This window comes from Nyctibius grandis, chromosome 8, assembly GCF_013368605.1.
Source record: "Nyctibius grandis isolate bNycGra1 chromosome 8, bNycGra1.pri, whole genome shotgun sequence".
NCBI lineage: Eukaryota > Metazoa > Chordata > Aves > Nyctibiiformes > Nyctibiidae > Nyctibius > Nyctibius grandis.
This window is the reverse complement of record NC_090665.1, coordinates 29,020,231-29,046,961: the sequence shown is the minus strand read 5'-3', so window position 1 is coordinate 29,046,961 and position 26,731 is coordinate 29,020,231. Positions and strand designations below refer to the sequence as shown.

General features: G+C 38.4%; 1 protein-coding gene across 8 annotated transcripts in view; it reads right to left on the bottom strand.

Moving 5' to 3' along the window:
- FRRS1 (ferric chelate reductase 1) overlaps nt 1-26,731 on the bottom strand; it is a 96,491-nt gene that overhangs the window by 10,298 nt on the left and 59,462 nt on the right. For 7 of the 8 annotated variants that reach the window (XM_068405715.1, XM_068405723.1, XM_068405716.1 and 4 more), the window contains 2 exons: nt 26,246-26,361; nt 24,598-24,684 (listed from right to left, as the gene is read on the bottom strand). In XM_068405715.1, coding sequence (XP_068261816.1) covers nt 26,266-26,361 — 96 coding nt within the window. In that variant the 3' untranslated portion in view covers nt 24,598-24,684; nt 26,246-26,265. Of the gene's footprint in view, nt 1-24,597; nt 24,685-26,245; nt 26,362-26,731 lie in introns of those variants that run through there. The other variant, XM_068405717.1, reaches the window with a different exon arrangement.

The window sequence follows — 26,731 nt, the reverse complement described above, 5'->3', positions numbered from 1 at the left end:
ACGTATTCTGCCTGAGTACTAACTTCAAATGACAGTGTGCTGAAATTTACAGATTCTCCATTTGCTATTTATTTTTGTATTGACAGAGCAGAGGTGGGACAAAAAGGCTGGAGGATGTGACAGCTGACTCAAACCTCCATTCTGAATTCAAATCTGAATTGGACCTGAATCAATACATGCAGGTCTTGAGCACCACTGCATGCCTCCCCTAAAAAGCTGCACTGACCTGAATACTAGATGAATGCCTCCCTCATGCATCCTGGCAGAACTGGGCTAAGACTTTCAGACCCATTCAGGAACTGGCTGACACGGAACTGGACTCCCCAAGGCCTGAAAGAAGTCTCAATCCTAAAGAAGCAACACAGCAAGCAAATGTGTACCTCTGTAAAAATACTCACGTCAGCACAGTTAAATATTGGAGACTTGCGAAAATACCTCACATACAGTTGTTTGCAGAGGAAATGCAGACAAGTCCTTTGTTGGCCCTATATAGCATTGCTGGCATTTGTTTCTTACACAGCCAATTTTCCTAGCCTTGACCTGTGTAACTTTAGAGTAAGAAGGAAATAGAGAAGCAGCAAATCACGTAGAAATATGTGCCACGTGTTCCTCACTCATGGATTAAACAAAACAAAGAATGCTTCCTTTATTGGTCAAGCAGGCTCTCTGTGTTACTGGAGAGTGCTGATGCCCTGTGATATCTGAGCAAGGTACCATTAGGACTGTACACACTGTATTCCTTCTTGCTTTCTTAATAAAAGAATAATGAACTCAGTGGTGCAGAAGCAGCACAACATGCTGATATGAAGGAGACCTCAAAGCCCACTCATCTGCTTCACTGGTGTGTATTAAAATTAATGAGTTTCTGCTACAGAAAGAGGTGTCCTTACATGGGAATGAGATCTATGATCTTTGTATTGTGGCACAACCACTGAGCAGCACAGAAATCTGCACAGCTCAGCCTCAAATAATAAATTTCTTTTAATAGGAGGAAGGCGAGGACACACTGAATACACTTACTATATATATTGAAAGAGGGGATCAGAGCGCTTTTTATTTGCATCTTAAGCACCTTCCCATTAGGAAAGACTGGATTGCTGTTAAGGGTCTCTCTTTTCCCGCCATTTATATCGCTAACAGAGCAAAAAATTGGCAATATTGCATGCCAGACAGCACCTGAGGCTGCTAACTCAGCCAGTATAGCCACAATATTAATGGGTCTCAGTTACAGAGCCCTTATTTTTGTGCATGGGAACATACACCTGGAGGTCAGCACATCATTAATATTTCTGATTAACACATCCTTCACAGTGGTTTGGAGCTTTTAACACTTCCTAGTTAATGAAGGAAAATTTTGAAGCAGCTATTAGCTTGGTACAATTTAAATGCTGTTTCATTAAGACAGCTCAGTTTTATCCAAAATTCTTCTAGGCTTCATCCAACTGCAAAGAGGAGTTAATAACACACTGCCTACACTAACATCTCTTTGAAGCTTATTTCCTGCCTCTGAGTTCCAATGAGGAACAAAAATTACTAGCATGTTTCATATCTGAAAAGCACATCAAGTGTTTTATGAGTTCAGCTCAGGCTGTTTGCTTGGACTGAACATCTAACTGGAGGCCATTTTTACCATAGATTACCTGAATTCCACAGAATAATTGCCCAAAATCTTAAGCAAGATCACTTCCTTTTAGGTGCTACAGACACATCAACCTCAGCTATATCAATGAATACCAGCTTCCACTATAGTATAGAATTACAAATGCCAAATCATGGTAAAAATCATAAAAACAGGTTGACAGAAGTCTCAATCTTAAAGAAGCAATACAGAAAGCAAACGTGTACCTCCATAAAAATACGTCAGCACAGTTAATTATTGGAGGCTTGAGGAAATACCTCAAAACTACTCTGAAAAAAATAAAATCCTGAAAAGGCGTCAACAATCCAATCAGCTAATGTGTGCAGCTTTCCAAATTTAATTTTTTTAGGTTCTTGAGGGTGATTTATATCTAAAAAATCTTTGCTATGTCACTAATGTTGAACTCAGTGTTTCCACAGCATATCTATCTGCCTCAGTCTGCAAACTGCTTCTGTTCTAATTTAATCAAGTTCAGCCTATTAATAGTATCATGTAAAGGGCAGTTACTTTGTTTATCTCATTAAAATCCAGAAATTTGCTACACTGCCATGCCATTAAATCCCAGTCAGTCTAGAAGCATTCCATTAGGACTGCATTAGTTAATCATTACTGAAATTTATTTATCTTTTAGTCTCACTAGAGTCAAGCTTTCTCAAAAAAGATACCACATGAAGAAACATGACATCTGAAGGTCAGCCTCTATCACTTCTTTTTGGGAGGAGGTTTTAGGGAAGGCAAGAAAGAAAAATGGAAATGAAAATATGTCCCAGAAGACCCGGAAATTGTTATTTATACGGCGTAAAGAGAGAACGCTCCATTTTGTCACTTCCCTGTTGCCAGCTGGCAAACCTCCCTTTGTGTTTCTTTCCACTCCCCTACTTTTGTAGAAGGGGTAAGCCTGAAGTTCAGCTCCACAGAGTACCTGGGGAATACTCCGATTCTGAGGACATTTGAACCCAAATGCGGTTGATTCTAGCTTCTCTAGTTTAGCCAAAGCAGAACTCCAGCACTGAGCAACCTGCCATATATTCAGTAAAACCTCAGACTGGTCTCTGGCAAAGAACTGATTTCCTTCCTCCTTCCCTCCTAAAATAGAGAAATTGCAATTGGATGTGTGGTCTCATAGAAACATAATTGTCAAGAGACATTTCCACAAGAACTTCCAAGACCAAAGAGACTGATACCACCTCTGTTAAAAAGAATCGTACTAACAAGACAGAGGCCATGTTCACATCCGCAAGGACTGGGGTCCACTAGAAACAGAGCTGTGAAATGAAACAGTTGGTGCTGATGACCTGACATCCTCACTATGCATATTTCATGGGGGTTTACCTCAGACAAGAAGTAATCCGGTCCCATTAGGGGCTGCATGCAGTTGGTGAGCATTGAATGTGCTCTTGGAACACATCGTCCTCTTCAGTTTCATCTGAAAGAGGCCCAATAAAGCACCCCAAGACTGCTCCATTATGTGAATCAAAGCACATTTAGCAGGTACAAGCAGATTGGCTTCAAAAGCACATTCCTGACCCGAACTAAACCACTAATCCAGAGACACTGTAAATTCTTCTGTATGAGATCCTAACAGCAGAATATACAGAGGAATAAAATACACTCTGTGCTATGCCCAGAGAGGCACTGCCGAAACGTGGAATCAGGATGCACCTTCCAAAGTGAGGTGATGTTATGTGAAAGAAACAGATGGGCAGGCAATTTTTTAAATTAGAGATAATGGAATGCGGCAATTTAAAGTAATTTTATTCCCTCTAAGAGTAAAATTTCCTTTTACATTTTAAGCGAATGAGAGCAGCTGTGCAGCACAAGACACAGAGCTAAGCACCAAGAGGAGTGTCTCCTCCAGTGTCTTGGATCTTTCTCCAGTGACATTCAAATGACGGAAAAAAGATTAGGATTTTTTACAGGCTTAAGACCTTTGACACTCTTAGCTTTTCTGTATCTAGGCTTTGTCATACAAGATTAACCAAAGGTATTTTGACATGCCTAAATAGAAATAAAATAATTTTTATTCAGATAAAAATTAAATATAGTAAAAAAACTTCAAAGCAATCTATTTTCAGCACTTCAGTGAGAAGCTGAAAGACATTAACAATTGTATATCTTTGTCTGGAAATGTTTACAACACACTTAAAAAGCAGGCAACTAAGTTAGCCCAGATTTCTAATGCCAGGAATCAAATTCAGAGTAGCACTTTAGTGTTTCAGATGAAAGTTTGGCAGTACTTCATATAGGAAAATAACACATAGGAAATGACACAGTGAGGGTGGGTCACTTTCATATAATACAAAATTGAACAATATATTATTAAACATATAACTTAAATTCATTTCAAGAATACTAATCTGAAAGGTGATCCAGTGCCAAATGAAACACAGTTTTTATCCATTGCAGTGGATCAGTTCTTAATGATCGTGGGTGATATTTGCAAACCTGTAGAGACTTCAAGTGAAGCTATAAATTTGCATTTCAACATCTCCATAAAATATCTCAATTTTAAGGAAGTCTAAGTATGTACAGCTCTTGACTGACTTAGGTAGCACTTCATGAGAACTGTGTAGAAAAGTTGAGACTTCACACACTTTGCTACTGCCTCTCATATCTGACCAGCTGAACAAAAAATAATGAAGCATAAATCCATCAGCTGCCCTGAGCTGTTCAGTTGCCAACCCACCATGCTACTGCTTCTCTGTTCTGGTTAAACTGAGCGTCAGTAAAGAAGATACCTTAACAGAGGAGGAAAAGGCGTTCTTTTGCTTTAAAGCTGTTTTAGGTTAAAATTCGATAGCACCAAGACTCAAAAGTATGTAATCAAGAAAGTATCATCACATCTACAATACTGTGTAGCAGTTCTGGGAACAAAATTATCTCTTCAGACAAAGTTCCTGTAGTACAACAAATAATATTATGATAATTTCAAGCTACAGACACTACTATATGAAGATGAAAGTCTCAATATAAAATAAAGCCAACATGATCTATGGTCCTTAACATATATCTATGCATATTTCTGAATGTCCAAAACAAAACCTGTAGAGCACTAACTGCATGTTCCCGTATTTTGCATCACATAGACCAAGACAATGCTTTCATGAATAAACATGAAAATTTTTGTTATAAAGGAAGGGAGATTTTCTTACCAGTCACAATCTGGCAAGTACCTCTCTGGTTTATCCAGTGTTTTCTGCGTGTTTATGTATGTTCATTATGTTCCCATCCCGCTTTTAGTGTTACTACTCAGGTATTGGTTTACCCAAATTTGACCAAAACATTCACAGTAGACCAGAATGAAATCTTTGTGAATAATGCTTGAACATGGCACACAGTAAGTCTTTATTAAATATATATCACAGAATCACAGAATGTTAGGGATTGGAAGGGACCTAGAAAGATCATCTAGTCAAATCCCCCTGCCGGAGCAGGATTACCTAGATCATGTCACATATATATAGGAGATGAATATAAATTATATAATTATAATACCATAATTACACTTCTGACCCCCTTTTTAAAGGCTGACAGGCCTATAGCAAAAAATAATCCCATGTGTATGCTGTTAGAGATCATAAAACAAAAACAATGCAAAAGAGAAATATTAAAAAATGAGCTATATTGTTTCTGTCCAAGTAAGAAGCACAAACTTTTTAAAGAATTAGGACTCTTATATTGCTCTAAAAAGAATTGTGTCCTGAGGCATTAAACAGTTAATAATCAAGCTTGAGATTCAGTGCTCTGTTCCTGCTGGTAGCTGCCTTTCTGAGGTGTCAAGAAAATGAGCAGCATTTGGGATTTGGGATAGCCTCTGGTTTTGTTTCTTATCTGATATTGAAACAGTGCTCGCCACCTTTGCTTGCTGACTTCGCGCAAGCTTTTCTGCAGTTACCCGAGGATGACGGCAAGGTGTCACAGCCCTGCTGCCCCACAGCACCGCGCCCAGCAGAGCCCCCAGTCCAGTCCAGTCCAGTCCAGCCCAGCCCTCCTCCGCGGCAGCAGTGCACCCCTTCCCTCGCGCACACCCCGCCGAAATGCTGCGAAGGGTCGGTGCCTGGCCCTGCAGTGCCAGAGAGATCCCGTACGAGGGAGACTTTATCGCACCAGACCTTCTGAGTGAGATACTTAAAATAGAACTCTTAGAAGCTATTTTATCAAGACCTAATCCACACTACAGCCAGATACACTGCACACGTTCTGGAAAGATTTAAACGTAAAGAATTCTTTTTAAAGGAAATATTTTTAAAATTACAAAATTTGTGTTCTTATGCAATCTAAAGATGCAAATCTTGCATAAAGGAGCCAATACTCAAGTCAGCATAGTTAAAGATTTTTTTTTAATCTCCTTTAAATTTAATATATTTTTCTTATCTTTTCCTGAAGACAAATAACTAGGGCAATGTATACACAAGCAGCACAGGATTTTTAGGAGTTTTACATAGCCGAGTGTAGAAAGGACACCTACAAAACTGTATTTTCCAGTTCATTTACATTTACCTACCCAAAAGATGGGCAATGAGTTAAGGATGAAGGCTAGGAGGTGGTACCATGACACAGTTCACCAGCCTTCAGCTCTGCTGGTAGGAGGCCAAAACTCTGGGACTAGTGAATCTCGTAAGTCAGCAGATCTCCCCATCAGCAACCTTCTTTATACCTGGTAGTCTTGCACAGCAGGATTCACCTCTGGGAAATGGGGTACACCTCTTGCAGAACAAAGCTGGTATCTGCCAGCACAAGTATCATGGACTTGGACCCAGACTGCCACACAGCTGGCTAACCAATGCCTGTGCCAGCCTACCTTTACTTATATCCCAAAACACAGAACAATATCCCAGCTGGCCTTTGAACATTTCCATGTCTCAAAGAGATTCCACATCACCAAAATGGAAAGAACTGAAAAGACCATGTCTTTCTGTGATAGTTCAGAGATTTACATGCCAGGTTCCCAACCCCTGAAACTTCCACTGCAAGTGGTAATGGCCCCTCACATTTCTGACCTGTTCCCAATCTCCCTGCTTCCTTAACTCTTTGTTCTTGACATATCTCTTTAGAGAAACAGCTTTTCCAGATTTTTCAATTTGTCTAATATACAACTTGAATATTTGAGACTGCATATTCTTTTGGCCAAATTCTTTGCAGATTTGATGCATCATGTGTGTTGAATCCTGCACAGTTTGAGATATGGCTCAGAGAGCAAGTATAGCATCCTGTCAAATATGGAGTCACATTTCCTTTCATTCTTCACACACCACTAGATCAACAAATGAAGGTGTCATGAAACTTGACACAGGAAAATCGAACAGGTACCATGGAATTATTGCTTTCAAAGCAATTTGGCATGAAACAAAACATGTGGACATGGCAGTGCTAGGTTAACGGTTGGACTTGATGAACTTAAGGGTCCTTTCCAACCAAAACAATTCTATGATTCTGTGTATTGATTCTACATCCAATATAGTACTCTCATTGTATCTCTAAGAAAATTTAGCATTCCTGATCACAGAAGTTCCATTTTAGAATGCATTTGCTGTGATTTTTCCTGAAGACTGTCAACACACTTATTTCATTTAAAATAGTTCATGATACAAAAGTTTATAATTTTTGTTAAAAGCAACCTTTAGCACCTGCCTAGCATTTTTATCTGTCCAGAAATTACAGTAAACCACCACAATCTTTAACTCAACTGCTAATTTCGTTAGGCTATGTCCAGAGCAAAGGGCCACAATAAATGCCAAAGTAAGGGCTACACCCACTTATAAGTCGCACAGCCCCAAGTCTCTTATTTAGCAAGTTAAATATTTACTAGATTGCAACCAGCAAGCAACACAAGTACGTCCCTTAGATGATTACTGATTTATCAGAGGAAAAGTTTTTAGCAAGTATTTCTCAGTCGTGCCATGGACATATTAAAATATCTTTTTCCATCTTTTTTTCTTAACCCCACAAAAGAAGGTCAAACTTCACCTGGATGGATCTCTGCATGAATAAAGCACAATAACACAGCATCAAAAGGATTTATCATCTCAGACTGTACTTCTTTCAGTCCTCTACCCTGTTGTCATTTGCAAAGTGATAGTGATAAATGTGACATCAAAATGCAGTCTGACATTTTGGTTTCTGAACAAAGACAAAAAAGGTAAGATACCAATTTCTTAAAATCTATTTAGGCTGCTTGCTGCTCTTAAGAAATGTGACTATCAAAGTCTGTCTTTCCATAGTATTTGGATTCTGCTCTTCATTCTGCTTTTCTTGCTTACTAAAAAAGTTCCTAGTTTATACATCTACAATTACGGTGTGGATCTGGATTATGAGTTCTTGTGCTTTCAGATTTGGGAGGACGGGACAGAGAACTATCTGCACTGATCCAGCAGACATTCAATGCATTTGTGCCCATTCATAATAGATAAGTATCTATTTCAAAGTTAGAACTACACAAATCTTAAAATATCTATTTGTGTTACTGTGACTATAGCTGTTCTTGGGAGACAAGGGGAAAACAGAGAGAGAGAGGATAGAAAGACAGGTAAAGAAGAAAGGAGAAGGGGATATTGAAACATACTTAAATCTAATCCAACTGTTCTAAACCTGCTTCTGTGACATTAAACAGTATTAGAGAGTGATTTTGAATACAGAAGAAACACTGTGGTCACTGTGCTGATGTGGCCACTAGCAAAGCAGCCATGCATAACAACAATCAAAGTTTACGGAGATACACAGATTGTGTGGTTTGGCTTTAATTTAAACCACAACTTTTCACTGTCAGAACTAGAACTATTTATTTTAATCACAGAATCACAAAATTATAGAATCATTTTGTCTGTAAAGAACCTTTAAATTATTGAGTCCAACTGTTAACTTAGCACTCTTAATTAGATAATTCTAGTTTTAACATTCTGTATGATCCGAAAAGGTAGCAAAAAGCATTGTGAGGAGAGTCATCACTGAGAAACAAGTATAAACAAAGATAACTTTTGCCTTGCTTTGTGCATCTTGTTTGGACATCAGTGCTATATCCAGCAATGAATTGCCTTAAACATCCCCCACACTGAGTTTTCTGCTGTCTTATGTGACAATTCCATTATTAGAAGTCGCATTCTCATGAAGCTCATGTTTGACCTAACTTCTCAGTCCCTAACCTCCATAAATTACAACTCCTGCTCAGCTTTTCTCACACTCAAAATTGGTTATTTCACCTTTCAAACACTCTGGCACTTTAATCTTCCCTTTAAGTTGCTGAAAACAGATAATTTCAACCTTCTCTCTCTGGTCTCTCTAAATTATATCCTCAGATTGCCCTTTTATTTCAATCTCTCTTCTTCCAATTTTCTCTGTTGTGTTTTTCCCCTCCCTAGCCCCCACCTTGTCTATAGAACTTGTCTGCACAGAAGGAGCTTCTTTTAAATGCAAGCAGCTTTCCTTTTGCATGTAAAATTCTCCTCTGGCTGTTTACCTTTCTCTCACATCCTGCTTTAATTGTGGTGCTCAGAATATTCATTTCAGATTGAACTCTCAGAGAAGAAAATTAACCACAGTCATTTTTGCCTGCTTTGTGGTAAATTACAACCCAGGACATCCATAGCTTTAGATCTGTTTTGGTAGAGACATTTGTCTGTTTTAGAGAAATAAGCAGAAGAATCAGGAACTGGTTTAGAAATGATCAGATATCTCCTATGCTTTTTTCTTTCTCACTCATTTAACTATAGCTGTTAGTGTTCATTATTTCATTTAACTAATACACATAACATAACGCATGTTTTTTCCCTTACGCTCAGTTACAAATTCAATTAAAGTTTTCCCATGCAGATTACAATGGGTTATTATTTCTATCTAGGAATGTAGAATCTTAGTTCCACTATCAATCAACACACCACACATAACAATGAAAATTGAAATTATTACACAAAGGGATCGAAGCACGCTAGGTGAATGGACACAAAGAGGAGAAAGAAAAATCAAAGCTGATAAACATGGTGTTAATTACTAGGACACTGATGAACTCTGAATTAGCTGTAGGTATGTTTACATGGCAATATTTGGTCAAGAAATGGACATCAGCATTATCTTAGTTAAGTGAAGATGTAACTGTGTAGCCAAAAATGCAAAGATATAGAAATGCTGAAACTCTAAATAACAGAATGTTAGAATGTGTTTATAGAAATCACAAGCACAAATTTGTCTAGAATGTTATATGCACTCTGATCTCTGCATCTATGGAAAGGATTTTGGAGAATTAGAACAAACTTGGGGAAGGATAAAAAAAAAAAACACCTTACTCCCTGAAAAATCGAGAATATTAAAATAACTTATGTTAGAAACTATGTAGAAAGGAGCAGACAAAGCAAGGAAGGTGAAAGACTCCTAATCTGTGTGCATCTCCGTTCAAAAACAAGGAGGCATTTCATAGAAGTAAAAGATAGAAAATCAAAATAATACTTTTACACTCACTGTGTAATCAAGCTGCGGAACCTGTTGCCACAGGAAGATGTTGAAACATGATTCAATGTTAAGAAAGGGATTAAGTAGTTATTTCCAGAATTTTCAAGTACAATTAGGATATCAGCTTTGTAGAAAAATTATTTAATGTTTCTGAATTCAAGCCAATCATTAATTGCTACAGATCAGGTAAGGCCCATGAAGGAAGAGGGAAGGGCAGGTTATTCCTTATCTGCCTACTGTGAGGCTGGTAGGTTGTTGCCAGAAGTATCAGTAGTGGGCTGTGCAGCATTGGCAAAGGGATAACAGACATCGATCCAGCTTGGTTCCCTTCCAGGATGGCATTTTGGTTTTCCTAGATTTGACAGTAGTCAAGAGTTAATAGAGTTAACACTCCTGAATGCTCATATTAGGGGGCATAATGAATGTACATCAACATGAAAATGCAACATAAATGCTTCTGTTCATGTTAAAATGTTGATTTAATATATTTTCAAAGTCTGTGGACTTTCATTTGCCCACATATTAGACTTGTTCTAACCTGTATTGGTTTGTTGGTTTATTTTGTTTTTTTGTTTTTTGTTTTTTTTTTTACACAAAGAATCAAGAACATTGTTTTGTCAACAGGAAAACTAGGATGGCAGAAAAAGGCTCTGTAGTCAGCAGAGGGAGTCAGACACTTCCAGAAAGCAACTCCTCTATTTTAGGAATGGCCAAAGTGCGCTCTGGAGATGCCCATCTTCACTGAGTGCAGAGGGAATCTAGAGTCTATTCTACATCTATAGCAAAACTTGTACCTGGAATTGGTGGAATAACACTCTTCCATAAACTTCTAAAACAATATTAGTGCAAAATTAGTTTAATCTCAGGATGTCTATCTCAACAAGCAGCTGCTCTGCTAACTTCCTGTGAGAGCTATTAAGCAGATGCAGGTTAATAAATAGTGAAGATTTTCACTGACTTTGGTTTTAAAATTTTACTCATTTTAAAAATGAAAATAAATTCAACCTCAGGCACAGAGAAGGCCGAAACCAAATTCTAGCAGCTTCAGTCCAACAAGTGGCCATTGATTTCTATACCCTTTTTCCTGAAGAAAGGGCATATAAAATTGTCCTAGTGTTTGCGTGCTTCTGTTAGCTGGTGTCATGGTAAATTCCTCTCAGAAATCCAAGACCTATATGAACATAAAGGTTTTCCAGGTTTTCAGCAGTGCTCTAGTAGCATTCCTTTTCCAGTTTGTGTCAGAAAAATGTTTTTTAAAAAATTCCTGGTGGGACTGTGTCAGAAGTGCACAAAACATGACTATATAGAGCAAAAGGCAGACAGCAAGCACCAGCGCTGTGATTGCCTGCCACTGTCCTTATCACCTTCAGGCTGGGACTTGTATAAATCAGTTGCAACCAGCTATGCAACTGATACCAAAGTTTATCTGCACACAGAGCAACAAAAGCCTGTATGATTTCACTAATTTAAGTACTTGGAAGGAGCAAAGAAAAGGAATAGTAGATCATGTCATGAAAGTCTGAAGGTAGAAGGGTTCTGGGGAGGGTAAGAAGGCTGGGTGGTGAGGGAAAGTCTGGACTGCCTCAGAGTGACAGCAAGGTCAGGCCTGTTTGACTACCATCTATCAGTGTGCACAATTTCCAACAGTGCTACATCACAGGACTCTGGTAGTAATCATAACTCAACACCCATCCAGCTGTTTCCAGGTGGTATTTTCTGTAACAAAACAGAGTAACTTTACGGAGGCATTTGAATCAGAGTAAACTGGTACTCACAGAACGTGCTCATGACTTAAGACTCAAGACAGCTGCTTTTATTTGTTTAAAGGCACTTCAAGTTTTGGGATTCCAGGGGGAATTCACAATCTGCTATGGAAATACAGTCTCAGATTCTCCACTACTGTATATTTCCACACATGCCAGTGGACAATGTGATTCATAGCAAACATTATGAAGGTATAGTTATAGGGTTTTTTCTACCTATAGTTCTCTACCTAGAGCACCAAACCTCCACTTATTATCATTTTGGAAATGTTTCCTTTGCTTATGCTAGAGCCAACACAGTTCTCTTACTCTATTTAAGTCCTCCACACCTTGAAGTACTTTTGTCCATACTGATTACTAAAGAGATTACAAGAACCAAGTTTCCTTCGGGCTAGGTGGCAAGAGGTAAGCATGAAAGGAAAACCTCTAATGAGCAGCACTTATCTATCAGCCATTAGCTAGGGAGATTCCCACTTCATCTGTTGACTGAGAGATATTTCAACAGGAAGATTACCCAGATCTGATAAGGAATATTCCCAGCATAGGAATGCCTCATGCTTAATAGATGGTAACATTAGCCTAACATATAAAGAGTGTCAAGCAACAGGTTCAAAATATTTGATTATGTATTCATTGTGTTATAAATGAAATAAAACTCACTGGTACTATGCTGATAGTTTAATTCCCAAATTCATATATCATCTTCTACTTCGGACAAGCCATGCATTGAATGAAAAAGTCAACACAGACCTCTGGACATATTAAATCATGGGAGAAGAGGTGAATTTTTTCCTGGTTTACTTTATAGCACTGTACATACCTTTGGCCTGTAATAAAATCCCTGAAATGAGTGTACCATTACAATTTGCAGGCAATTAACAAATATAAGACAGACTTTGGAGAGATCATTGACGCAGCAAGCACTTGACAGGCCTGTCAGTGAATGTTCTTATGAAAACAAACACAGAAGCTACCACAGAGTTCTTTAACTTCTCAACATGTCTGCTGGGGGACCAGTTATCAAGTGATGGATGACTTGTCACACACTATTCCTACAAAGCAACCATTTCTAGCAATTACATAGTCTATATAAGTATGCAAATAAAGTTATATAAACCAGTACTTTTTGCTGGTTTCTTTACTTGTTCTTTTCTGGCAGTTTCCACGTGAAAGTTACAGAAAAGCATGGCTCCCTCTGTGATATATATGTATAAAGAGAATGACAATCAATTCATTCATCTGATAATCCATTTCCATTTCCTAATCTGGTTTTAAGACAGGGAGATCTCAATATCTTAATATTTAACTATGAAATCTGGTCTGTCTAAAGCTTCTTACAGAAAGTTGGAATATTTTTACATGTCCATTTTACTTGTAGCTTCATTTCTGCAATTCTGTCTGTTTTCTAATTGAGACATTTCTGAATGTGCCTTAACTATAAAGTTATACAACACACTAGATAAATCTGAGAAACAACTCAAGAGATTAGCATTTAATATCCTGAACAAAATACCATGCAACTCTCTGGCTGCAGATTGCAGAAAAAAGAATGAAGACAGCAGTCATGTTCTTTTGGGAATCCTGAAAATGCTCACTATAGAACAAAAAAGGCCAGATTTGTGGAATCATGAATCCTTGTCACAGAAATTACACAAGATCTCTCTTAGGTAGGTTACAGACATCTCTTTCACTGTGGTCGCACCCATAACACCTGACCACTCCCATTTATAAAAGAGGATCAACCAACTAAAAGTGCATCAGGACACAGGCTCAGAGATCCTTGCACTTTAACAGCTGCACATGGGGTAAACACGTGGCCCCTGAGCCCAGTTCTAAAGTTTCTGCTGATGACTGCAGTGGAATTTGGGTGTGAATCCATCCATCTTCCATTTTTCTATCTAGAATGTGATAAGGCCAAGCCAACAATTCAGGCTACAGTCATGCTTCTTCCTTAAATGCCTTCTTTTCCTGTTTGACACATTTCTTTTTTCAAAAGGCCATCTCCTGTGGGAATGAAGAGCTCAAGAAGCAAAAAAAGAATAACCTTTTGCATTTCATAATGAGATGTTTAGAGCAGTCATCTTCTTTCACATTCCCAAACGTTTTTCCAGCTCACAGCTAATTCAAAGATGTGTTTGAAATCTGGGCGCAAACAGTGCTTTTTTTCTATATTTATGGTAAAATCTTATTTCTTTGTATGTAAAGATTACGAATGTTTCCCATTTTCAAATAGATGGTAGTACAACTTGCTTCATTCAGAAGAAAATTTCCATTAGTCTGGAAACAGCTAATGTTGGCAATGGTAGCCGAGGAAACAGTAAGCTAGAAAATACAGCAGCTGTTACGTGAAAGAGAAAAAAGTGGGAAAACTAACAAACGTTTGTCTCCAATCCCGGGTTTGTCCACCAGTTAGTGTTTCATTGAGATGACCTTCCAAAAGCAAGTACTTGAAGGTATTTGCTACATAGACTAGAATGCCAACTATTTGCAACTTGCCATAGGTTGCAAGTAATGTGAATCAGTCCTGTTGAAATCATTATAACGTGATGCTAAAGTTAGAGCATTGGGAAAAATCTGCCATGGGGATTATCAGGTGCAGAACAACCAATTTAGTTCTCTGAGGAAAAAACCATCACAAGGAATATGAAGCAGCCAGTGGAAAAAATCTGAACATGGGTTATGCTCATCCTAGTGGGATCATGCAAACTTTTGTGCAAACAACTTCTACTACTTTTTGTATCAGCTTAAGAGGTAAATAAAATCAGTCCCTACCTTAGGAGTGCAGGGAAAGGAGAACAGACATTTTTCCCTGCTAGTGACCCTGACTGTAACCTAGGTCAAAGACTGCAAAGACACCAGGCCTGTCACGACTTTTTACACACAACAGAGAGGATGAAGTAAAGAGACAGCACTGTAATAGCAAAAGGAACTCTATGAAGTCTTCTGGGCATCAAGAGACCTTTAAATGTAAACAGAATATTTTCACTGAAATTATCTTTACCCTAGTTGACCCATCTCCTCATTAACCCACAGCATACTGATGGGCCTAAGCACGATTCTTAATTGTCTTCATGAGATTTTTTTCATGTTTCACTGAAAACTGAGAAAACGCAAAAACATTTATTTGCAAATGCAGCTTTTGAACAGGCAGCAGAGTGACTCATGATGAATAATGAAAAGCCAAGCTAAACACTGCATTCCATTAGAGAAAAGCTCTCAAAAGGAGATTCTCCGGCAAGATTCGGCACAGTCTTTATACTAAGAAGCTTGGGACTTAGTACAATTATAACTCCTCTGCCTTCAAAGATACTCAAAGAATGAATTTGGCCCTGTTCATTTTGGTAACGGCTGACTAGCCAAAAATGAAAGCTAAAAGACTCAGGAGACGTCAGGGTAATCTTATTTCATTTTCTCCTAATGTAGCAAGTGCAGAGCTCCCAGTTGACTGCAGAACAGCCAGGATGATGTGTCTTGACTGTCATTTATCCACATGCTGCTGCTAGAAATTAAAGATTTATCTTCTCAAAAAAACATCTTGGCAGATACTCCTAATAGCACTGCAGAGTAATTCAATGTACTGAAGCACATTTATGCAGTTTGTCTTGTACTTGGGCAAGAGGCAAATATATTCCTCTATAGACTTAATCCTTAGCTGCCATTTCCCATAAAGATTCTCTGTCTCAAGGCAACGAGCTTGACCTTGAATCTGCCCAGAAAGAGCTTGTAATTATATGTCTTGAACTACAAATACTTCATTTCTATGTGCTCTTTGCCTCCGCAGCCCCTACTATGTAGAGATCACCGTGCCCTGGGATTGCTCAGCAGAGTCCAAAAAATCAGCAAATTCTATAAAAGAAATTGCTTATAATGAGATGAGAATTTTTTTCTAATCAATCCTTATATTTCCAGAGATTCTTTTACATAGTGAAACAAAATCTAAACTGTATCTTTCTACCAACATATTACTTTACTTAAGAATTAGATTTTAGGGATGCTTAAACTAATAATACACGGCTGCTGTTTTGGGACATGAACTGTGATCCGTGTGAAACTGAGCATAAAGATGGACACAGTCTGTCCCTTAAGTGGGATTTTTGGTTGAAGTTCAAGAAATTTTGTTTCAAAATAAACACATTCTTTCCAAGAGGTTCACAGAGTACACAGAAACGACCTTCTTTGAGGTGAGAATTGAACTGCATTAAGAAATATTTCCCATATACACAGAGATTTTCAAGGGCTCCCAGGTAGAGGATAGATCCAGGTTGTTTATTATTCCTAGCATAGCTCTACAACATCTATCAAAATAACAGACAATGATACTCAATCTTCCTTACAGAGTCGATGCTAGGGGGATAAAGATTGTATGTGTGTCTTTAGAAAGATACCCACAAGAAATGTTATTTTAGAAAACCACCCCCAGGAGTCTATGAATGAGCCAAAGCATACCTTATGCGTGCTACTGAAAATTACTTCTAGCTTTCCAGTCAATTTTGAGCATTACAAGAGTAATGTTCTTTTGGCTGGCTCCCTCAGTGCAGATGAGATGCTGTTTGGCTGGCCCCTCCTTCAGCTCAAGCTTGCAATATCCCAGCGGATGCTATAAAGAAATTACATTGCACAGCCAGAATGTTCTCTAATAAATTTGATCTCTACAAATAATTAAAGCTACTTCCCCCCCTCCACCCCAGGAGCAAACTTTGTGCTGTAACTCAGGGACTAAGGCTCTCTGGAACTTCATGTTGGTTGACGGTGCCCAGACCTGCTCATGAATAGCAGGCCTGATTCTGTGCATTGTTGACAGAAACCTGAAGGAACTCTGTTGAGGTTACACATCAGATTTGGAGGAGTTAGGCTAGATCAGGCTCTATAGAGGACATAGAGGATCAGGCTCTATAAAGTGAGGATCAAGCTCCATAAAGCGAGGATCAGGTTCCATATAATTAAGTCCTAGCCACACTGAGTTGTTAGTATTAATTTCCCTATGCTGCAGGCTGGAAGGATCAAAATCAGTAACTATGAAGTGTGGGCTAGTACTCACACGGCTCTCAGAACCATGGTATACAAGCACCTACGGTCACTTCCTTGGCAACATTAGTTTCATCCAGTACAAAAAAATGCAAAGGGAATTGCTGGTATCCTCAGAAAGAACCATTATCATGTCAGGACTTCAGAAGAGGGAGAGATCTTTCTTACGTTAAAATCCCAGCTCAAGCATTGTCTTTCTATTCTCACCAAGTTTCCCGCAGTCTGATGACTGTGTCATTGTGTTGTTTCCACACTTAAGCTACTGTGTCATCCCATATTTACCTGTCAGAACACAACCCAGCCCTCTTCATAGGCAACGTAGACCCTGCCAGGATCTGATGAAACTCATATAGAATCTACCCACCCACTACAGACAGCTGACATCTACAAGCCCTAGCAGGTTCATCCCTGGAGCAAGGCCAGTTTCTGTGCTTCCTTTTTTGAAAGTCCTTCCTTTACTCCAGCTGAACAAGTAATACTAGATGTGCTGTCGGTTAACCTTTCCATGCTCTTACTTCTCCTACAAACAGTGATTGGTAGAGGTTTATGCTATTACTGTTCTTACTGATGCCACACTGACTCCTGCGCTGTGTCCATCCTGTAACTCAATTTATTTGTCAGAATGAGGTATCGGCTGAGCAAGCCCTGCCTCATTCCCAGCGTGGGAGCTGAACTGCTGATCAAAGAGCTTTCAAGCTTTGTTATTATATACCTGCTGATAGCCAAACAAAAGACGAAACTATAGATCATGAATACTGCTTCTTCAGCAACTTACTTTCTCATGTATCAGTTAACTTTTTCCCAGTGTTCATTGTGATCTTTGATCCTCACGATCTCTTCCCTGTTTTCTGTGTTCTTGAGGTTACATTTATAATAAGATCTCTTCCAGAAGTTCAAGCAAGATCTATTCGAATGTTTCCAGAGGTGCTAAGGCACATCTATAAAAGTTAGTCATTGATATGAAATAGTACCAAAAGTAAAATGAAATCAAACTAATCCAAGGCAAGTAGTGGGCTTCCTGTATGTTTTTCTAAATTTTTTTTTCTTGTCTTAAATACCCTGTTTAGGGTTAATTTTCCCCTCATTGTCAGTACTAGAGCCCAGAGAAATCTCCCACTACCAGATGTGTTTTTCTGTCAATCCCCTGTGACTGCTCAACAGAAACATCAGTTTACTGTCATGTTTTGTCTGTTCAGGACCATGACCCGCTATGCCCTACCTTTTCCATTAAATTTTATAACCTTTCAGGCAGTGAAATGTCTGTATCTTTACCAAACTGGAAGGTATTGTTAGAAAAAAACCACCACTATAAACAGCACAAAACAGGCTATTGTCTAGAATAAATACAGATAGCTGAGTTTAAAAATGAGTTATCTAGTTACAGCTAAAGTTAAGGGAGTGAAAGGCTAAGTAAGTCCAGCTAGTTGTAGATTATCTTCGGTCACAGTAAGCACTGAATCATGTTATGTTATTTAAAGTACATTAAATACGTGTTTTCTAACAGCGCCCTTTGCCCAGTATAGATAAGGTCTCTAACATTATCAGAAAAGGTAGCACATACAAAGCATCACAGATTCAATGCCAAGCCTTTTATGAAGGCCCCTTTTATTAGTTTATAAGCTCACCACTGGCACCATCGCCTGCCCAAGTGTTTGTAAAACATCTAGTATGACTGAAGCACAATATGCTTCATTGCTTGTAAAAGAGTGCACGGACTGTGTTCTGCGAGTGGTCAGTTCTCTGAATGAAGGAAGGGTTATTTATACAGATACGTGCATAAGAGGAATATTTGGATCTGTGGATTTTATATTCATAGATACATACTTTGCTGATATGTACAGCCAGCCAGAGAGAGGTGTTATCTCTTCTGCCCAATATTGTGGCTTGTGCTGTATGTATACACCATACAATAATCTATCACCACTGACTACCACTTATCAAGGCAGAAGGAATTCAATATTGACTAGAAGTTCAGTTATTGACAAGTCACATTTTTCCTTTCAAAAGCCAATAAAACAGCCCCTCTGAAAACAAGAGATCTTGTGGTCGCTCCTTGCACAAATAGATGTTTGCTGCCCACAGAAACAACTTCCCATACTGCTGACAGAGATAGAGTTTCTACAGCTTTTCTCTGTTCGGAGCTCTCTGTCCTGGGTCTTCAGAAAACTGCCTGTAAGCATCACAGGAGCTGACTGAGCCCTCTTGAAAACCTGCCCCAGTGTCCTGAGCCTGTCACACAAGCAATGCATTTGTAAAGTGCAGTTGTGCCTACTGCAGCAAACGTCCTTGTCACAAAGATTAAACTGAGGCAGTGACACTGCTGCAGTATAACAGAGATGGTGCTTCTACCAAGAGGGAGGAGTACTCTTCCTCCCAGGCAGTTCATCTTCATGCCATCAGGCTGACGCACAAGGAAACCCTGAATGCAAGGAGACGCAGGATTTACCAGAAGCTCTGCTTACTGGTTGCATTTTCTGCTGCATATCAAAACAGCCAGGGACTCCCGCACAAGCTGTGACTGAGGAAAAAATGTGATGGCAGCCCCTGGCTCAGCCTCCAGTCTCCCAGGGTGAAAAATGCCACTCCTCATCACCAAATCAAGTGCTGTCATCTGCTAATGCATAACATCAGTCTGGTTGCTGATTTAGAAAGGGCACTAAGATGAGATCTGAACTATAGCCCTCTGTGAAAATAGTTGGCCTGCTATATTCAAACAATCTCAGCATGCAAAGAATTGAGAAGTCAGTCAAGCCACACAGAGACATTTTTTGAGAGGTACTAAATCACATGACAGGACCTTCCCTGGCAAATCGACAGGGGCAGGTTGCTTTTAGCAAATGCAGCTACTCCTGAAAAAGCATGGTGATAGCATAAAATGATTAGCATAGGAGACTGTTCAAAGGCAAATCACATTTGCTAATGACTATAGAATATTAGCCTGCTGCTGGGTCTGAGCTATCCAAAATAATTCGTTAAAAGACACAGTTATGGAGACTAGTAAGGCACAGCACTTATTGTAACAGAAATAAAATAGAACAGAGACATCCTCTGAAACACAGGCAGCTCATAGCTCATGGTGAGCACTTGCTTATGACTTCCAGGGTTTTCAACAGGAATCAAGCAGCTGTTTCAGTTCTCCTCTGGGCTGGGATGGCCCGCATTTTGGTAGCACAATTTTGGCAATATTCCATTATTGCTATGGTTGGTTGCAATTGTTATTTTGCGTGGACATCTATAAGTCAAAAAGGCTGTTTAAAGCGCTTTTTTCCCAATGTTTTTTACCAAATGACCAACCATCATTTTAGCTAGATTCTGAATTCAGATCTCATCTAAATGGCTGTGCAAGGAGTACTCCATGTTCAATAACAGCACTCCTCCCCCAAGAGCTAGGGAAGTACCATTCTTCCCACCTGTCAGATAGGAAGCAAGAAATATACAGTGGAGAAGGGCTGATTTTCTTCATTTACACAAATTCATTCACGCTTCATCTAGGCTCATGATAAGACAGTGAGGAGAGACAGTCTGTATATTTACATTTCATTACTCAGACCACCAAACAACTAGCAAATCCAGTCCACATTTGAAAATCATTGGTTTTCAATTATTCAGTAAGACATTTGTTTCTAAATAACTTGAATAATTTTACTTGTCTTCATTCACCTAATACTAGTTACAAAAAAGTGGCAGATGAAGAGTTGAATAAAAGTATAATGTTTAGGTATAAAATCTTAAATAAATTTAGTTTAAGGGAAGTCTTACTCCCACCTGCACTCTTACTTGTGTCTGTCAACCACTAGGAAATTTATCTTCAGAGACAAACATGGAAATATTTCATTAAAACTAGAAAGTGCTGTCCAAAATTGTAAGAAAAGCTTAGGTGTTCTCACAACATGAAAACAGCTCTAGAAAAACTGTGGAAGAGTTACACTTCTACTTATTATACTAAAGAATGGCATCTGCAAAGGGGAGAAACCACAGCCAAGGCTTTAAGGTTTTGTGAAAGCAGCTATTACTGTCTTCAAATATCACACCAGTTCAATTGGAAAGTAACATCATTTGTTAGAAGTCACTAGAAACTCTGTCAAACTTTAATATGATGGAGTAGATGTATTAACTGTTTCTTTCTGTGTAGCATTACTCATTTTTCATTTAATGCAATCCTATGAACACTAATTCTGGTGTTGAGGAGGGGAAAAAACACAAAAAACTAATGTTGGTGTTCATTCAACTCTTCTTTAAAATGTTGTCAATTTATTCTCTACTTCTATATCACAAGTTTCTCTTGCAAAGAGTTTTTATGTGATAATGAAGGTAAGCTGTAAGTTGCTAGCATTTTTTTATTCTTATTTAAAGGAACAAAGAAGAATTTGCAATGATTACATAATTTTCCCAGCCAATATATAAATCCTCAAGCAAGAATTGTCTGATCAAGATACCTAACAGTAAGCCATTACCAGTTGAATCAGATGGATTTAGATTCAGTTGCTTTCAATCAATCTTGTTTTTTGAAAAAGTGCCACAGATCAAAACACTGAAGAGCACAAAAGGCCACACATAGCTTGATTTAACAAGTATAGTCTTCCTACTGCACGATGGCATAATCTCAAACACTGTGAATACCGTACTGTTGTTTTAGCTTTAAGCAGCACTGGTTTTGGATTATAATTGTAAACTAGTGCTGCCATTTACATTATGTCTCTCATACATGTGAGCCTTAAGAAAAAAAAAATAAGATTGACTTCCTTAGAACTACAGAACACATATGGAGCAGTTTGTCATTTCTGAACTGCAGAGGGACACTGCAAAGGTCTGTGTGCCACGTGTAGGCATTATTGTCAGAGAAAAAATATGAAGCACTGCTAATGAAGAATCCTCATGATATGCAGAAGTCCAAAGGAAAACAGAGATCTTCAGCTATTCTTACATAATGTTTTGTTATTGATATACACCTTGCGAACCAGAGTTTGAAAGGAAAAAAACAAAAGCCTGATTAGGCAAATCTATCTGTTTTGTAATTGAGCAGATTGGAGGCAGATGCCATCAAAGACTCTCTGTAAACTTCTGAAGTGCTGAGATTAACCCAGGCAGACTAGTAATTTAGCCTACAGATAAACAAGAATGCATGACAGATCTCAAACTGTTTATTAATCATCCCACATCTACATGGAAAAAAATGGCACCTTGTTCATGAATTGTTGTAAAAACCTTTTGATTACTCAGGAGGATCCAATTATTTAGAATAATTAAATTATAAAATAATTGAATAATCAAAGATATACAAGCCAAAGAATTAAAATAATTCTTATCCCACTTTCATGTCTGAAACTGAGGGTATCTGGATAGTAGAGGTAACTGTAAATTAGAGAGATTAGTCATTGTCTCACTAGCTAGGAGTGTTCTTGTAAATCAGACCAACGACCAATCTAATCACTCAAAAGGTCAAGTAAGTAAATTAAAGGCAAAACTTGATAAATAATACAACTAAGAGGTTAATCTAGGATAATAGATTTTAGCATCTAATAATTGTAGGATTCATTCACAATATGCAGAAAGAAGTATTTTGGGGGGCGGAACAGAATGGAAAGTGGATCTGAAAGCATTAATTTAGAACAGGAGGGTTTGTGGCAGTCTGTAGTATATTTGCCTTTCATACCAAATGTTTTTGACAATCTGTACTACAGATAGCTTTTAGCTACGGGAATTAGAAAATTGCAAGTGAATCAGTAATTCCAATGAAAGGTTAATTAGAGAATTTAAAGTAATTTTCTAGAAGAGAAACAAAAAGAATCAAGAGTCAAGATGTTTTGTTGATTCACATTTCTCTTTGAAAGCTCTGTGTAATCAGAATAAAATTCTGATTTCTTCAGTCATGCGGATGATCTTTAGAAGTCTGTCCTATATATCTATTCTTGTATTATTCATGTTGTTTTCAAAATTGGCATTTAATTTCACTCACTCAAAGCAGTCCAACACCACAAACATTATACACAACACAACCTAAGGGACCAGTATGTAAGGAATATTTCCAGAACGTCCTATGAGCACTTAAAGCTGCTCTGAGGGTTTCATAATTGCTTAGGTTAGGGACAATTAAACTGGGGGATTCAAACTGTGGTCAGTTTTGACTGCAGCCTGTCAGTGCAGACCATGCACACTGAGAGCTGTCACCCTGGAGAACGGGACCTTCCTCACCAAACACGGACAGAGGTAGACAGATTTGCTCAGGGTTTATAGGATTAATACAGGATAGGAGAAAGACTGGGGATTAGGATAATGTCTAGGAGAAGTGGGAGGAGAAGGCAGAAGAGGCTGAGGCTCACATGAGGTTTTTTGGAAAGCAGACGCTATCAGTTTGGAGAAAGTACCAGCCAGCAGCTCAGGTGTTGCTGTCAGTTTTGCTGAAGCTGTCATAATGATATGGCAATTAAGATAAAAGGCTTCAGTCAAAGGAATGGGGGCTTAGAAGAAGAGTTGTTTTTAACCCCCTAGCAGGAGCCACTGAACAAACACATTCCAGTACCTGCATCATCAATTCTAACTGCTAATTTGCATATGGTAGCACACAACTGGCAGTGGTAGCTCAGCTCTGGACAACCCAATTAATGCAAGCATAGGACACTTGCATAGCTCTGAAAATCCCAATACACATGTGACATTGGGACCTGTCCTGGAAAACAGGTGAACAATCTGAACATAGACAAACTAAGCTAAACACAGCTAAGAGTTGTGGTCACAGTGTGTAGAAATTGATCCTTTTCTGATCTATATTGCACTTCTTGAGAATTCATGCACATATCTTAAAAAAATGTTTTAACCCAGCTTCAGAAAGCCAGTGATCAGCTCTCCCAATAAGGGGAACTTGTTTCTGAAGTTCTCTGAAGCCAAATGATTACTACAAAGGCCTTTTTCTTCCTCTGTTAAGAACAGGTAACCCTCAAGACATCTCTTAATTGCAGAAGTTGTTCAATTTGTGGTGGTGGTGACTACTCTTAAAAAATGCAAATTCATTTTTATTTTATATAATCTACCATGCTACAACCAGTATTCAAAACAGGAACCTAAAACCATGGCCTGTCAATATTTTTAATGGAGATATTTACAGAATTATGAAATTATTGAGGGGCTAGGAGATGATATAAAAAATATGCCTATATGATAAAAAGGCATGAAATTCTCTAGATACAAGCAACACACATGAAGTGAAACCGTGTCAACCATGAAATAAATTCCAGGTACTCATACTAGTAAAAAGAATCAGTTCAGAATAATATTACTTTTCTGTAGGACATTTCTTAGGACTAAGGAGAGCTACAGTCCCCCAGCTGTGTTTAAGCTGACATTTCCTTCAGATAGATCATTAGGTCCCCAAAAGTGCTTTCCTCTGCTAGCTAGAGATCCAAACTGATATTATTGAAGTTGTTTGATCTAACTTCAGCTCTTCAATTTCTGAGCTATAACATTAAACAACTCAACAATAAATCAGTGCCACTGTTATTGAGATTTATGGTATAAATTGCAAGCAGTACTTATATAAGTGGCTGCCCCCTAAGAGAATCAAGTGTTAATACGAACCTACATGAACATATACTTCATACAATTCGAGAAAGGTTATTTACATAAAGAACATTCTTGAATCTCAGTAAAGAAAAATATACACGTATAAATAAATTAATTATTAACTTTTCACTGGTGTTTGAAGTGTAGACTATATGAAAAGGTGTTGATACTTACACTGACATGTGGTGTTCCTTCAGTGAAAGGACAGACTATTGTGTGTGCTACTCATTCCTTGGTGGTTCTTCCATTGCTGATGGTCCACTGGGAAGTGAGAATATAAAACCTGTCATGAAAGCACTGAGCAGCCATGAGATAATGACAATTTTTGATTACAATACTCAGCTGCATTAGCCAAAATAAGAGAACAGACCAACTAAATTAAAGGATGATAGCAGTTAACTAGAACTGCTAGAATGTTCCTGATTTTTCCTTCAAACACCAAAATCAATCCAGTGATGATTACAAGCAAGAAATGTGGATTAAGTTTCTAATCCAAACCGCAAGAACTGGCTTCTTGAAGTCTCCTAACTCCATTGGCTGCAAGTCTGACAATATAGTTAGATCCCCTTTACAGCAAGCTATTACAATACTTTGTGAAATGAGAAATTACCTGACAAGCCCTTTTCCAGATTAACAATATGCATCAAAGCCCTTTTCAAAGAGTCATTTCACGTACAGGCTAAATGCAACAGTGATATTTTCAAATTTAAAAATGTTTTGCTAAAATAGAAGATTAAAATAGTATCCAACTCCAGCCTGTGCAGGCCATCAGTCTCCAGGTGCATTTGGACAGTGAGAAATCTATACAAAGACTATAACGGATCTCCCAACCAAAGATCCTGCTTTCTAGGCTGAAGAGAAATTTGCAAAGACACTCTTCAGAAATTCCTTCTAGTTAAGCAATACCATGAGCTACAGATTAGTTTGGGTTTCCTGATGTCACTGGGTAAAGAACTTGTTCACAGCTGAGAAGATGTGACAAGAAAAGAGCTTTTATATTGCCCAAAATATTCTTTCATGCAACTTGCAGCCAGATTATTTTTTGCATTATTCATGGATGGTAACAAAATGTTGACCTTTGATCTGCTGACAGTATTTGAAAGGCCTAGTCAGCCTTCAGAGGGGAGGAAAAAGAATAAAATTCCCCACGTTGTGTTAAACAGTCTGTAAAGGTAAATTTACATTTAACAGCTTAGTTAATCTAACAGTTTACCACCACTTCCCTTTCTTCCTACCCCTCCCTACTCTTCCCCCCTCCTTTGCATTTTCCAGTAGCCACAGTTCCACCCTCTGCCCTCTTCCTTTACCACATTTTGGCACTCATCAGACCTCTCTGGGTAATGATTTGACTCACTAGCTTAGCCACAGCCACCTTTTTGCCTGGTTAGTTCCCTGCCAGCTTAGCAAACGGATTCAGTGAGCAGACAGGCAAGTAAACTGTGGGAATACATGTCCAGGACTGAGAGAGAAAGAAGCAGGATGCCTCTTCTCAGCACCACACAGCCATTATATCTGTTCAAACTTCTCATGTAATTTCACCCTAAGTGAATACCACGCAAACAGTATAATATCACTCAGAGGATCCAGTTTAGATTCAGCTGAAAAGAAGATAATATTACCTTTCTGGTAAGAAAATGTAAGAAATCCTGAGAATCAAAACAGATCTTACAAGGAAAATAAAGGAAACGGTATTAGACTAAGTTATTTTTGCTCCTAGTTAATAATCACCACTTTAAGGTAAGGGGTTAAGTAAATATACAGTGCTATGAGAAGCAGAAGTGAAATATTTGAATCTGTTGAAAAACATAAGTTGGTGACATACTCTCACAGGCATCCAGATAACTATTCAGCTTCAGCTGCTTTCGCTGCATCTCTTGGTGCTCCACGCAGCAGGCGTTCAGTCGGAGTCCCCGTGTTATTCAGATGACCTACCCGGCACTGCAAATGAACAGGGGACAGCTGAAGTCAACAGTTTGAATGACTGACGAGTTGAGAGTTTTTCTCAGCCACTGCTTCCAAATAACAAACTCCTCAGCAAAAAAAAATAGGTCTTCTTCACTGAAAAAAATAGGCCTGTATTTGCAAGAAGTGTTATCTGCCATAAATGATCTTATCAGCTCTGCTAACAATAAAGTTTTGCATAATCTTATAATGTATTTTTTTTTCCATTAATACTTGGAAAGGCTTACGCAAAACAAATTGTATGTGGGATATTTTTTGCCCACCCACATTGCAGGATACCAAATATCTGGAAGCACAGGAAGGATTGCCAGAGTCTGAAGTCATCATGTTTTCACAGCAGTTTCAA